Below are 14602 nucleotides of genomic sequence, written 5' to 3' on the forward strand. Positions count from 1 at the left end.
CACATAGCAGTTTTCGATCACTTCTAAACCAAAAGAGATATAAAAAAACGGCATATGCAGAAATGTGGGCTCTATATAGTGATAATAAAATATGCAATAAACAAAAATTTAAAAAAAAAAAACACATAACTGTTTTCGTTAGCGCAGCGACGATATCAATACTCTTTAGGAGTGATCGAATCGCCATGGAGAGATTTCGCCAGACATTCTTCTCTTTCTTTACATTTGACTGACTGATATGGCGTTTCTAAAAACTCGACATGTTTTATTTCTGTAAATATATACACGTGTTTCTACGGATACCTCCTGGATATCGTAGACATCTGATTCAAACACTCTCTCCCGTGTCTGTGAGTGTTTTAAAAACTCCCGTTCCTACTTCACTGGCTATTTTGGATTCCTTTATGAAAACTTCAAATTTCGAAGTGAGCTCCTTAGCTTTCTAATCCTTTCATATAGACATGGTGAAATCGCCTTGGAGGGATCTGGGCAGATATTCCGCTCTTTTTTTACCATTTAGTTTCCTCATTACCGCTTCAGCATGGGACTCGGGAAACCATTTTGTTGACCTTCAAAAACTTGACTTGATGAAATGAAAGTAACGGTATTATTGTTGTGAAATAAATATTTACTTATGTTTTGAAACTTCACATAAACCATGACTCAGACATTGGCTCAGCACTTTTTGAGTGAGCAGAAAGTTAATTAATTTTCTTTTAAATCCTTCCTAGTTTCCTTTTGTAGTGATATAGCTTCTTCAAATATTCTGGTAGCTCAGCTTGCTCAGTAGGTCGATGTGCGCGTTCCATTGCATGAAGCCGATAAATACGTTCACTACCGGGAAATAAAATATTTACATCAGCACAGTTTACGAATGTCTCTTGTGGCCCGCAACCCAGTGCATATGTGCCGTTTCCACAGGGACCCCAGTTGTTTCCTGAAATAATAACTGTAGATTATTTCGACAATTTTGGGTTTTCAGTTCTTAAACCTACCACCAGTATATGTCCAACGCAGCACACAATGTTCACAATTCACATTTTCCGGTAATACTACATCTGCATCAATCCAACCCGCTGCAGTACCAATATATAAACGCTTTGAACCGTCGGCAAATCGTATAGGATATTTCTGGAAACAACTTTCGGACTCAGCACCAAACGCTGTAAAATCGCAGATATCAAAACGAAAATATCCCAAGTGATTGGTGGTGATGCGTACACCCACTCTAGCCGTATAGGTTCCGTGAAAGGATTTTGTTATTACACCAATTCCACCATAATATCCTCCAATTTCATTGGCTCGTGGGGTGGGCAAAGCATAATTATCACCACATAGTCCGCATTTACCATTATTTCTTACCCATTGCGTCTGAAATATATGGATATATCCATATCAGTAGGACTGCAATAAGTCCTTTCAAAGCATAGAGCAGCAACATTTTGCCTACGCAGAATAAACCCCGACGTCCCTAGTGTCTCACTAACCGTCTATTCAATAGTTCATCGAAACCAAATCCTCTAACAACTATTTCTGTATGGGGCAACCCTGTTGTAACTGTAATTTTCCAAAAATTACTATTGATGGAGATTTTTTGTTATCGGGGTCCTCTGGTCAATAGTCAACATTGCGCGCACTAGCACCATTGTCACCCTTCGTTTGAGTAATTCGCCTCGATGGAAGGCTTGTATTATGTCCCAGTAGCACAGAGCAGTGAACTTTGTTAGATCGTTGCATCTCAAAACAACAACTAAGCTAGTATAGGTTGAGTTAAGTAAAAGGGTGTGTGACTTTGGTTGGCTTATGAAACAGGTTGACTTTGGCTGGATCCCGTGTCAAAGACAGATCTAACGAGGCATAAAAGCCAGTTTATATCCTAAAAGATTATCACCACAAATTGGCACCTCATCACCTATGTGTCCATATTTTCACTCGTCCGCACATATTAGCATGGGATTTAAAGCATGCTCTTTACCAACTCTTGTTCTTCGTATTTAAACCCTAGTAAAAGCTAAAGAGTTTTTTAACGTTCCCGCGATAGGCATGCTTGTCATAAAAGGCGGCTAAAATCACATAAGATTCAAGGGGTTAAAGAATCTGGTTCCCGATGCAGTCGAGTTAGTAACGGATCGTATAAGAACCAATTCGGCAAAGCACTGTTCATATCTATTGCATTCTGTAAGCCTTTAAGGAGTGATTTTGTAGTTACAACAGCAACAGCTCGGCAGTTAGTCCGTCGTTTCCGGTCGCATGGTTGTTGTTTTTGTTGTTGTAGCGATAAGGTTACTCCCCGAAGGCTTTTGGGGAGTGTTATCGATCTGATGGTCCTTTGCCGGATACAGATCCGGTACGCTCCGGTAACACAGCACCATTAGGGTCTAACCCGACCATCTTGGGAACGATTTATATGGCCACATTAAACCTTCAGGCCATCCCTCCCTCCCCACCCCCAAGTTCCATGAGGAGCTTGGAGTCGCCAGAGCCTCTTCTGTTAGTGAAACGGGATTCGCCGCTCGAAGGTGAGGTTGACAATTGGGTTGGAGAAGCTATATATTGCACTACACAACCCCTTGAATCCCCGGTCGCCTGGTCATCTTTTGCTATTCTCTCGTCAGGGATAGGGGCATCGTTGTCGGCAACTCCTTCGTTATCTAGCAATTAGAAGTGTTCCCTAAGTACGCTCCGAATGTCAGATGCCATATAGCCATTATCATTCCTGCAGTAATTTGCTTCGATCTTGAAACCTTACGTCATCCGCCAGATTTTCTGGTCGGGCATTATTCCTATTAATCAGCATTTGCAACTCATCGCCATCACGCCATCCGGCATTACGCTTATTTCTTCTATGTTGAAATATCTCTTCCCTCTTCGTCACACTAACGAACCCATACACTGTGCGTAAATTCACTCGTGTCGCTTTTTTCCGAGTCTACACAAATTTGAGGGGTTTCCATCTTGAAAAACTTTTTCTGAAGAATTTTTGCGATACTTTCTCCGGATATAAACACCCGCGCCGCTAGTTGTGCTTACTCCAAACTGGAAAAAGAAGCGGTAAAGATGGGTGAATGAGGACAAAACGAAGTACCTGCTGTCATCGAGCAAAGAGTCTGCGCATATGCGCCTTGGCAACCACGTTACTGTTGGCAGCCATAATTTCGAAATAGTAAAAGACTTCGTTTATTTGGGAACCAGCATTAACACCAACAACAACATCAGCTCTGAAATCCAGCGAAGAATCACTCTTGCCAATAAATGCTACTTTGGACTAGGTAGGCAATTGAAAAGTAAAGTCCTCTCTCGGTAAATGAAAATCATACTCTACAAGTCACTTATCGTACCCGTCCTGCTATATGGTGCAGAAGCATGGACCATGACAACATCAGATAAAGCGGCTCTGGGAGTGTTCGAGAGAAAAGTTCTTCGAAAGATTTATGGACCTCTACGCGTTGCCGATGGCGAGTGCCAAAGAAGATTTAACGATGAGCGGTACGCGCTCTACGCAGATGTCAACATAGTCCAGCGAATTAAAACGCAACGGCTTCATTGGCTAGGCCATGTCATGCGAATAAAAGATGGCGCTCCGGCCAAGAAAGTGTTTCTATCGGAACCCGCCTATGGAAGCAGAGGTAGAGGACGGCCCCCACTCCGCTGGAAGGACCAGGTGGAAAATGATTTAAACTCCCTTGGCGTGACCAATTGGTGCCGGTTGATAGGGAGAAGAAGCGACTGGCGCCCCTTTTTGGACGGTCATAACCGTTTAAACGGTTAAGCGCCAATTAAGTAAGTAAGCTCCGGATATAAACCTAGTGCCTTCGGTATAGTAGGCAACTACCGTACGCCCAGCGATGACCGCTGCCCACACTAAGATAGACTACAGTCTTAACAAAAATATTCGGTAAAAAAGACGATTCCCATGGAGCTCGACCCGTTGAAAACGTCAGCCATGCTATGCCTCTCCAAAAAATCAAAGGAAACTCTCATGGAGACTAAAAAGGTAGACTGCAATCTCTTTTAATGTTTTACTGGTACATGTTGGATTTGGAAAGGAAAGATCTAAGCCAAGAAGGATTAAGTTACCAGAATCTCATACCTGCATGACTCTGTTCCAAAAACACTATATCCTCAAACTCTATTGCTTCTATGTCTTGAGAAGCTATACTTTGTCTCCGATTAATTCCCCGACTATACCAAGCACGGTATGTACCATTTGATATCCACCGATGCAATTACGCTACCGGCGATCCGTACATCACCGTAACGCCTATGGGCTCCCTAGCACCCTTACTGGATGCCGATGTCACCGCGAGAACAGGACCGCACCCTCTGAGATTACATGCTGTAACCATTTGTGGAAGATAAAGATTCATCTGTCAAATCCGATCCCAGTTAGATGTAATTGGAGGTCGATCGACACTTTGCCGAAGAGAGATATTATATATACCGGAAGAACCACACAGACTAGAGTCGTTATCATTTTTGAAAGAGATGTGTCGGCTATGCAGCGTGAATGCTACTACATCAACTTTACTTTGGATATTGTAACAGACGTACATTTTTCTTAAGCATGTCAGGCCACGAAATACCAGTTGTATTAGCAAAATATGGAGAATACGAAATACCATTTCCCCTAATTTCTCTATAACAAACACATATAACTCATCTCTTTTCTCGTCTTGTCTTTACCTCTTGCACCCAAACTGAAAAAAAAAACAACTAGCCTCGAAACAATTAGCGGGAGCCGAAATCTCACAGTGAATCTCGTACCACAAGCTAATATAGAATGCTCTTCATTATTGAGTTTCAGTTACTCATTTTTCTTCCTCACCGTCATCCCACCACAATTCAATCCATTGTCATCATAATTTTTTGGTGCCGAAGCATTAAAGCGCCAACGCGAAGAACGTCCTGGTGGATCCAACATCATACCATGACCACGAACGAAACGACTACAACACGAAAATGCCGCTAAAATGAAAAAGCGAAAACAATAAGCGCGCACTTTTTTCCTCAACATAATTTTGTTTTCAGTCTAGCAAATATAAGGTAGAAAGACCGCAGTTTGTGTACATTCGTTGAAGGCAAAACGTTTAATGAATCCAATAGCTTTAATAATATTTAGTCATACTGACTGTTGATGCTGATAAAAAAGCTTATCAGAAGACTGTGGTGCTGCATATGAGTAACACACTCACACTATTACGCCAAATTAAATTCACTTTTCCATAAGCATAAATACACTCGCTTGCAACAGAAATGAGACATTTGATGAATATTTGAATAATTTTTCGTGATGACTCCTTGTCAAATTTGCTTAGTAGACAGGTTTCGGCGTTATTTTTCTAGCGAACAAAACCAAAAAGGGACGAGCTAGTTCAAGGTGTTATTAGATAGATAGACAGATAATTAATTGAGGATCGCACTGCGACCATTGGTCTATTGTGCGCTCAGCTGCACCTCATCCAAGCCGACATCCCTGATGAACCCTAGCAGTTCACCTGGCTTCATGGATTTGATGTGAGAATGCTCTGGCCATGGTGAGCCCATAAACTTAGCCCTCCGTCTTGAGATTGCGTCACACTCCAGGAGGATATGGTTCGCCATCTCCGCTGATCGATCACAAAATCGGCATATGTTGTTCGATATTATACCCAGCTTTTACATTTGAACGTTTCAGCCGACAGTGTCCTGTAAGTATAGCTGTTTGGATTCTTAGGTTATCTTTCGAAATACCTATTAATGCTCTATATCGAGTTGTGCTGTAACCCCCTAATAAAAACTTAGATTGTCTCAGGCCTGGCATATTGCGCCAGTGTTCTTCCGTCTTTTCCTGCGGGCCTACTGGCAGGAACGGCTCGGGACCAATAGGTAGTGTCGTTGCTGCCTCTCTGGCAAGGCTTTCCGCCTTCCCATCGCCCTCAATTCCCCTGTTGTCAGGCACCCAGGCCAGCATTAGTTCGTTGTGTGCTCCTAGTTGATTTAGCTTTTCAACGCACTCAAATACCAGTGCTGAGTTTATTTCAAACGCCTCCATTGGAGTATTTTCGCTGAAGGTTTAGGTCAGCGCACCGGCTTATGGCGAATACTTCCGCTTGAAAAATGCTCGGGTATGCTCCCAGGGGTATTGTTATCTTGGCTCCGGGCCCACGACTCCTGATCCAATCCCCTCTGGCGTCTTCAAGCCATGCTCTCAATTCTGCTTTCCTCCCATGTACCCTTGTCTCCCAGTTCCACTTTATACCTTTTCTCATACACTATCTGCCTGAGGATATCATCCCTCGGGAGTTGAGTGAGTGGGATCTTCTCTCTCAATTCCTCCATGTTCCGGGACGACTTTACCTTTGCCCAAGCCATACTTGAGGAGTTTTATCTCACTAAGTACTGGAATTGTAGGCATGAGATGATCATGTACCTGAGATGAGATAGTTTCCTAAATGGTCGGGCCAGTACCTTTGTGGTGCTAGTTACCGTGACGTACCCGATCTATATCCTGTAAAAAGTCGTTAACATCGATAAAACTCCCCAAAACTTTCGGGAGTGCCTGTATCGTTACAACACAATGGAACCCAAGACCTCAAAATATGTACGTTCTGCCAACTGATTGCGACAAAGTGAGAATGGCCCCGAGTAACGGTCGACTATCTACTACGATCGACTCGCAATAGGGGGAATAAATTACATACCGGTCTATCTTGGAGCGAAAACAATGGGCGCTGACAAGGAACACTTCACTATAATATGAAGAAGGAAAAATTTATACACAACCAACACTTTCAAATGTCAAAGAACTGCCGAATAAACCGTTGAGTGAATATATAGTATAGCGAGGCCAAAGAGTTCAACATTAAAGAGCACAACGAAATGCTGAACAGGCAGCGTTTGCGAAATTGTCACAAACCAGGGCATCATAGCAAACAACTGCCTGATCTAGCCCCGCCTCCACGGGGGTAAAGGGAATATATCCATAAGCACTATGACGAGATCGGGCACCTACCAACACAGCCGTTTGTTCCAGATAAGCATAACCAGGCCCTAAGCCAAATCCACTCAGAATAGGTAAACGCTTTTGCCAGGATGGGCCCGGTGAACCCTGTTATAAATATGCAATATCCTACCCTTGCAAAAGAAGAAGAAAGCACTACCAAGGGAGACACGTGTCATCAACTTCGTTCTGGATACTGTAACATGTTAAACTCTTCCTTGTCCAGAATCAACCCCGACATACGTAATATATGTCCTGCATGCGACGTGTCCCCACATGACACCAACCATCTTTTCTATTGTAATGTGGAACCTACGCCTCTAACACCAATCTCCCTATTGCCCGTCCCCGTTGAAACAGTTTCCTTGGAATCCCGTTAGAGGACTTTGATGAAAATTTGTGAGTTGTCGTGCCCATTGAATGGGGCTAAGCACTGTTAACACAAAAACAACAGAGAATGTATCGAAAAAAAATGTCTGCTCATTAATTTGACATAAAATTCGAACCATCGAGTAGATCAAACAGATTCCCAATCTCAGACGGGAGCGTGTCATTATTCTGTATTACAAAATTCTGGGTGACAAAATTCTGTAAATTGCAAAACAAATTCTGCTTGAACAAAATTCTGCTTTCTAAAATTCTGCTTTTTCAAAATTCTGCATGTTTAATTCTGGAAGTCAAAATTCCGGAATCATGGCATGGCGTAGCCGGTGTTGGATCGGCTAAGGGTTATTTTTTTAAAGTGCGGCCGAAGGCCTCCTACCCAGAAGGGTATACTACGCAGAAGGACATCACCGTGGCGGTAGCCACTGTTATACCACACACCCGGACTTGGCATGGCGTAGCCCAGCGCAAGCGGCCGAAGGCCGCCTATGCAGAAAGGTGTTCTACGCAGAATTACTGTGCATGGCGCACTTTTTCAAAATAATTACAAGACCTCTTTAACATTGTTAACATTATATTTTAATACAGAATTTTGAAAGCAGAAGTTTAGAAAGCAGAATTTAAAAAAATTTGTTGTACATACAGAATCTCGACACCAAACCATCTCAGCCTAAAAATTAAACGAAAACTTACTCTCATAGAAGATGGGCTGATCTTTGGAGTATTAGCGTCAGTTAATGCGAAATGGGATGACTGGGAGTGGCTTGTTATCCAACGTCCAAAATCGTTCAGGCAGTCAATATGTCGAATATGTCAATTAATGACAATAAAGACGTTGTAATGTATAAATACAGTAAGATAGTTTTTTGAAACACAATAAATTTTCAAACACCAACCTGTAAAATTAAACAATAAATAGAAATAATATATATAATACAGTCCAATTCTAAATACTCTATCGGAATTTTGTTCCCGCGTTTTTTTTTTTTTTATTCTCGCAGCAAAACTCCAATTTTTTTTTCTTGGGGAGAGCATTTATTTATTTTATTTATTTATTTATTAGTCTAAAAATTCACCAATAAATCAGACTAAATATAGTACGGATTGCAGATAAATTACAGAAGCATACAAATTGAACAAAATTATATTATAAAAAATCTTTCTAAGCCTTCCTTGTCTCCTTTAAAAAATTCTTGCGCAATTTCTGGATGGCTTGGCATCAAATTATTTAAGAGCTCTATCTGTTGCTTTAGCATATACTTTTCGACTTAATCAAGAGGATTATGGTAGAATATAAATGTATTTTATTACAAATTAGTGTATTTTTACTACCTTCAATTTAATTTAATAAGTGAAAAAATCCCTTAAAAATGGTAGAGAAATCTTCCTTTCAATCATGTTCTCAATACCAAGGCGAATCTATACCAGGTGGTGGCAAAGCGAATTTAACCAATTCGCCGTGCAGAAGAATGTAAAATCAAAAGAATGAGAAGAATGTTCATTGACTTCGATTAACTGACATATTGTTGTACAAGGCGTTGTATGGAAAATAATCAAGAAGAAGATATGAGCTGTTGCGATAACAACACCTGGTACATACTGAATTCGCCTTGCTCAATACCTACCTCTGAGGAAACGAAGAAGTGAAAAAACTCTCAAAACTTTTTATTTAGAATAGCAGTAATGGGAGAATAAAAAAATTTCCAGAATTTTTGTTAAGAATTGGGCTGATAGAGAAAAGACATTGAGCCCAATTTTAAACAAAAATTCCTTGCGAGTTTTTTCCCTTCTCCCATTCCTCGTATTCTAAATAAAAATTCCTTGTGAGTTTTTTCCCTTCTCCCTTTCCTCTTATTCTGAACAATGTTTGAAAAAGCGGAAACCGGTTATGGGAGAAAAGTAGGTATTATGAATGTGAGTGAGGGGATTACTCTGCCATTTCTAAGGAGTTTTTTCACTAGTTAAATTAAAGGGAATGCATCAAAATAGTTAAAGTACATTGGTTCTTTTAAGAAAGTACACTTATTTGTACAAATTTGTGCTATAATATGTACAGTCTACCACAATATTCTTTATTTTAAGTCGAAAAGTATATCATAAGCATATCTTATAACTTTAAACGAGCAATTCTTGTTTGTTTGTATAGCCGAACGATCTCGGGAACGGCTCAACCGATTTAAATGACTAAGACTAAGACTTTCTACCTAGGTGTTGCCACTCAGAATGTTTCACAAGGTTGCCACCTATTCGAAATTTAAAAAAATTTCATGAGATATGCCGATATGGGTATCAAACGAAAGGTATTTCACTCCGCATTACAATAGGGACATTTTTGAGTAGGGTTGCAATTTAGGGTTGCCACCTATTCGAAATAAAAAAATTGCATGAGATATGCCGATATGGGTATCAAACGAAAGGTATTTCACTCCGCATTACAATAGGCACATTTTTGAGTAGGGTTGCCATTTAGGGTTGAGGTAGTTAGACGAAATAGTACTCTACTTTCTCATATTCTATTAAAGCTTTAAAGGAGAACATTAAAGTTAAAAATCTTTGTAAAAAAATCTTACACATGATTCGACTTAATTTTCTTAATTTCACACACGCTAATAAAATTGAAATGCAATATCAACGCACCGTGACAAATTCTAGCAAAATATATTTAAATGCATATTTTTGGCAAATATGGAATGAATAATTACAATTTCTCACAGATTACTGTTAGAAAGATTTCTCACCATAGCAAAACGATATCTCACCATGGTAATTTGCTACCGTTGAACACTAGAGGCATATGTTCAATTTGAAAACTACATCTAACCATTTAACTACTTACCAACAGATGGTGCTTAGGGAAGTAAGTTGACATTTAATTAAACTAACTGATAGTTGTCATTCATGAAATTTACAAGTTTTTGGGATGTAATAAAATTGTGAGACTTTCATAGTGTATAACTAAAAAAAATTTTTGAAATTAATAATTGGGCGCATGAAGATACTCGAGGAACGTTTTCAGCACAGTGAAACGTGGCCGAGCAAAGGTCGCTCGCCCAGGTACTATATTTGATGCAGCCATCCAGAAATTGAGCAAAGATTTTTTAAGAAGGCTTAAATAGACTTGGCCGCCAGAATATTTTTTTGCTGAATGGAGGCAGGCAACTCCAGCAGATTTGTATTATCCCGCCGTTTTCTTCTTCTTATGCTCCTCTGTTGATGTTGCTGTGGCACCAATTCATTACTCGTTTCAGTGAATACCATATGAAATGCAACAATGTGCATTGTTTATACTTTATTTCTAAATTTCAAACAAATTTGCAACAATAATTAATCCTTTAAACTTTTTAAACAAAATAAGAAATGCACAACGATATTTCAATTGCCAAAACAGCTGACTTCGAAATTTCGAAATTCCGATTCCCCATTTATTGTTCTCCGTAAGAGAAAAGAATTGGAGGAATTTTTCCGCGGGAATAAAAAATACGCGAGAACAAAATTACGAGGGAATATTTAGAATTGGGCTGATTATATATTTTTAAACGATAAGAAAGTTTTTTTACAGTACCTGTTTTCAGATAAGCTCCACATTTGGTTTAAAAACATTTTCAAAAGCTATTAAAATTAATTTTAAGAGCTATGCAATTTATTCATGAAATTGTGTGATATTTACGATACCTATGAGTAGAATTCTCATAATAAAAAGATTATAAAATATAAACATTACATTAACAGCACTATGCTGAAAACATGATAACACTTGCTTTTGCATCATGATTCTTAAAATTTTTTATACTTTACAGCAGGTTTTTAAACGCGAAAATTTGCATTGGAAGAGAGGATTCTCTTAAAAATTATAATAAAAAAAAAAAATTGACAAACATTTTAAGTTGCCAAGAACATGGCTGCAATGCAAAGTGCTTACAAATTCTAAGAAAAAAATAATAAACTTGAACAGTAATAAAATCAAGAAAATATCAGTACATAGTACAATAATAGATACTCAAAGAAGTCTTGCATGCGCTTTCATTATTTCATCAAATTTTCGAATAAATTAAATTGTATATAATTCAAAACTAAAAAGCTTACTTATATACTAGCTTCCTTTTCTTTAACTATATGTTTGATATTTTATTATTGTAATAAAAAAGCAGAGTCTTTAAGTTTAGTTTGTGTGTGTGTTCATCAAATGCCAACTGTAGGCCGAAAGCTTTTTAAAGTGGAATACTCGTTATTTTTCATTCTAATTGGCTTTTTTACGACTGCAGCATTATACTCATTAAATTGCTTAATCTCACTATAAAACTACTTCTTTAAGCTCTGGACAAAATTTGATACATCATACTCCTCATCATATTGCTGTTCTGACCATAACTCTGGCAGACTTTCAATAATTGCATTCATAGACATTTGTCCAGCACCAGTATTTATTGCAGTGGTGCTGCAAGGTTCTGCGTTACCATTTTTACCATTTGCATTAAATAAATCGAATAGTTGGCCAGTAGCCATTGTATCCATGGAAGCATTCTCTGAACTAACCACTGTATTCGCTGTAAGTATTTTAAACTTTTGCAAACCCATTATTTTTTCTTCTAATGTTTTTTGCGTAATCAAACGGTATACGTTAACGACTTTCTTTTGACCAATGCGATGTGCACGATCCATTGCTTGTAGATCTTTCATTGGATTCCAAGCGTGCTCGACAAATATAACCGTATCAGCGCCTGTTAAATTTAGGCCTAAACCACCCACCTTAAATGAGAGAAAGAGTTGTAAATATTTTCGATTTTAAAAAGCATTTTTTTTAGTTGTTTTACCTGTGTAGTCAGCAATAGGACATCGATACTCGGATCAGTATTGAAATTGTTTACAATGTCCTGACGTAGTGATGCTGGTACACTGCCATCCAAACGCAAATATGTAACAGAAGGCATATGCTTACGCAGCAAGTCATGCTCAACTATACTTAACATAGCTTTCAGTTGACAGAAGATTAATGCACGATGTTGACTTACCGATTCGGTTTGTACACCAATACCACAATCAAGCAGAAGTTGCCTGAAATGATAACAATGCGAATTTTTGTTATATAGAAGAAAACACCGTTAACAGACAAATACACTTTAGTTGCGAAACCTAAGTGATTACCGCTTTTGAAGACTCGAAACGAAACATTTAACCTCGTGTGCTTCGGTAAGCGTTTTTTAAGAGAAACCTCTCCTACCGGACAGCTCTATTAGGCGGACACCTCCATTAGGCGGATACCTCCATTGGCCGGACAGTTTTTCATGCACCAAGCTTTAGGTACAGTTATTAGAACAAATTTCCTTCCGTTAGGAGGACGGTCTCCTGGCCCGGACAGTTGTTTGCTATAAAATTGGATGGTCCTTAACCGACAGTTGTTTGCTATAAAACTGGATGGTCCTTAACCGATTTCGTTAATTTTTCTTCAAAGCATTCCTTATAGTAAAGGCAACCTCTCTGCCGAATTTTGTTACTATAGGTTTAGCGATTTTTAGTTTATGTTTAATATTTGTAAAATTTATTTTATCACAAGTGGGCGGTGCCACACCCATTTTAAAAATTTTTTTGAAATTTTTATCAAGTCTCAATATCAGTCCACACGTAAAATTTCAACATTCTAGGTGTATTATTTACTAAATAATCAGGTTTTTTGTGTTTTCCAAAATGTTAAATATATAAAAAGTGGACGTGGTTATCATCCGATTTCGCTCATTTTCATTACCAATCTATTCTGGGTCGATATAAGCTCGTGTACCAAATTTGGTGAAGATATCTCAATATTTACTCAAGTTATCGTGTTAACGGACAGACTCCTCGGACGGACGGACGGACGGCCGGATTTTTTTTCGATACTGATGATTTTGATAGATATCTATATCTATCTCGATTCCTTTATACCTGTACAACCAACCGTTATCCAATCAAAGTTATAATACTCTGTGTACAAGTACAGCTGGGTATAAAAAGGGGACTACCGGAATAATACAAATTTTGCGTTACATAAACAAGTACTTTAAGATGTGTCATAGATGCACAAAGAACGAAGTTCTCTTTAGATATGTATATGTTAAGGTTAAAAAGCTCACTACTTTGCATCACTTATGTTAATGAATCCATTTTATATGGTCATGCTCTACAAGTCACTGATATACGCTGCAGAAGCATGGACCATGACAACATCGGATGAAACGGCTCTGGGAGTGTTCGAGAGAAAAGTTATTATAAAGATTTGCGGACCTCTATACGTTGACGACGGCGAGTACAGAAGATTTAATGATGAGCTGTACGAGATGTCAACTTAGTCTAGCGAATTAAAATGCAGCGGCTACGCTGGCTAGACCATATTATGCGAATGAAAGTGATGCTCCAGCTAAGAAAGTATTTTTATCGGAACCCGCCGACGGAAGCAAGGGAAGAGGGCGACCCCCACTCCGATGGAAGGACCAGGTGGAAACGATTTAAACTCCCTTGTTGTTACCAATTGGTCCAGTTAGCACAGCGAAGAAGCGACTGGTGAGCCTTGTTGCACGGCCATAACCGTTTGAACGGTTAAGCGCAAATAAACAAAGTATAAAGTGAAACTTCTTACTTTTTTGAAGTTCGTTACTTTTTTGGAATCAGTTTGCTTTTTGGAACCTATTACTTTGATGGAACCGGTTAATCATGGAGCCGTTTACTTTTATAGAACATATTACGTTTCTGAAATTCACTACTATTGTAGAACCGGTTACTTTTCTAGAGCTTACTACTTTTTTACTAACCGGGTATGATAACAAACTCGAAACAATTCCAAAATAGACCTGACGTAATTCGCAAATAATAATGAGAAAACTTTTTTGTATTCAAAATTATTTCCAAATAATTCCAAATAAGCCCTAAATCATCACGAAAATAGTTCCGAATAAATACTGAAAACAACAATGAACTGATCCCGAAATTTTGCCGAAAATTTTTCACAATTTATTCCTAAAACGTTCCGAAAAGACTCCCGAAACGATGTCGAAATCATTTTCAAAACATTCCCAACCTTTTTTTCATAACAATACCAAAGCCATTCTAGAATGAATTTCCAAAATGTTTGAAAGTACCCCACTGACCTCTTACACTATGCAACAAAATCAACTTTTTTTCTGGGTATTGGACCAAACCCACTTTTGTAGAGATTGAGGGTTAAGTAGACAAAGTACTATCTCCGTTTTTCGCAGTTTGCCACCAAAAAAC

At 38.8% G+C, this 14602-nt stretch overlaps 2 protein-coding genes across 4 annotated transcripts in view; both read right to left on the reverse strand.

The window, feature by feature from the left end:
* Positions 1–623: 623 nt before the first annotated feature.
* LOC137239891 (uncharacterized) lies at positions 624–5072 on the reverse strand. The gene is made up of 3 exons (XM_067765698.1): positions 4826–5072; positions 996–1371; positions 624–937 (listed from the first exon to the last, which is right to left on the reverse strand). The coding sequence occupies exons 1-3, from the start codon at positions 5012–5014 to the stop codon at positions 717–719; spliced, it is 786 nt and encodes a 261-aa protein (XP_067621799.1). The 5' UTR covers positions 5015–5072; the 3' UTR covers positions 624–716.
* Positions 5073–10627: 5555 nt separating this feature from the next.
* Positions 10628–14602, reverse strand: part of Hel89B (histone acetyltransferase 1) — a 68805-nt gene continuing 64830 nt past the window's right edge. For all 3 annotated transcript variants that reach the window (XM_067789706.1, XM_067789713.1, XM_067789721.1), the window contains exons 13-14: positions 12175–12415; positions 10628–12109 (exon numbers count right to left, since the gene is read on the reverse strand). In XM_067789706.1, coding sequence (XP_067645807.1) covers positions 11663–12109; positions 12175–12415 — 688 coding nt within the window. In that variant the 3' untranslated portion in view covers positions 10628–11662. The remainder of the gene's footprint in view (positions 12110–12174; positions 12416–14602) is intronic.

This window comes from Eurosta solidaginis, chromosome 1 (assembly GCF_040869045.1).
Source record: "Eurosta solidaginis isolate ZX-2024a chromosome 1, ASM4086904v1, whole genome shotgun sequence".
NCBI classification, from domain to species: domain Eukaryota; kingdom Metazoa; phylum Arthropoda; class Insecta; order Diptera; family Tephritidae; genus Eurosta; species Eurosta solidaginis.

Bases quoted from the DNA above. Each gene is read 5' to 3' on its own strand.
- LOC137239891 (XM_067765698.1), bottom strand. From the start codon at position 5,014: ATGTTGAGGAAAAAAGTGCGCGCTTATTGTTTTCGCTTTTTCATTTTA. The intron at 1,372-4,825 runs GTGAGGAAGAAA...CATATATTTCAG, and splicing joins TGAATTGTGGTGGGATGACG to ACGCAATGGGTAAGAAATAA. The intron at 938-995 runs GTAGGTTTAAGA...TTATTATTTCAG, and splicing joins GCGTTGGACATATACTGGTG to GAAACAACTGGGGTCCCTGT.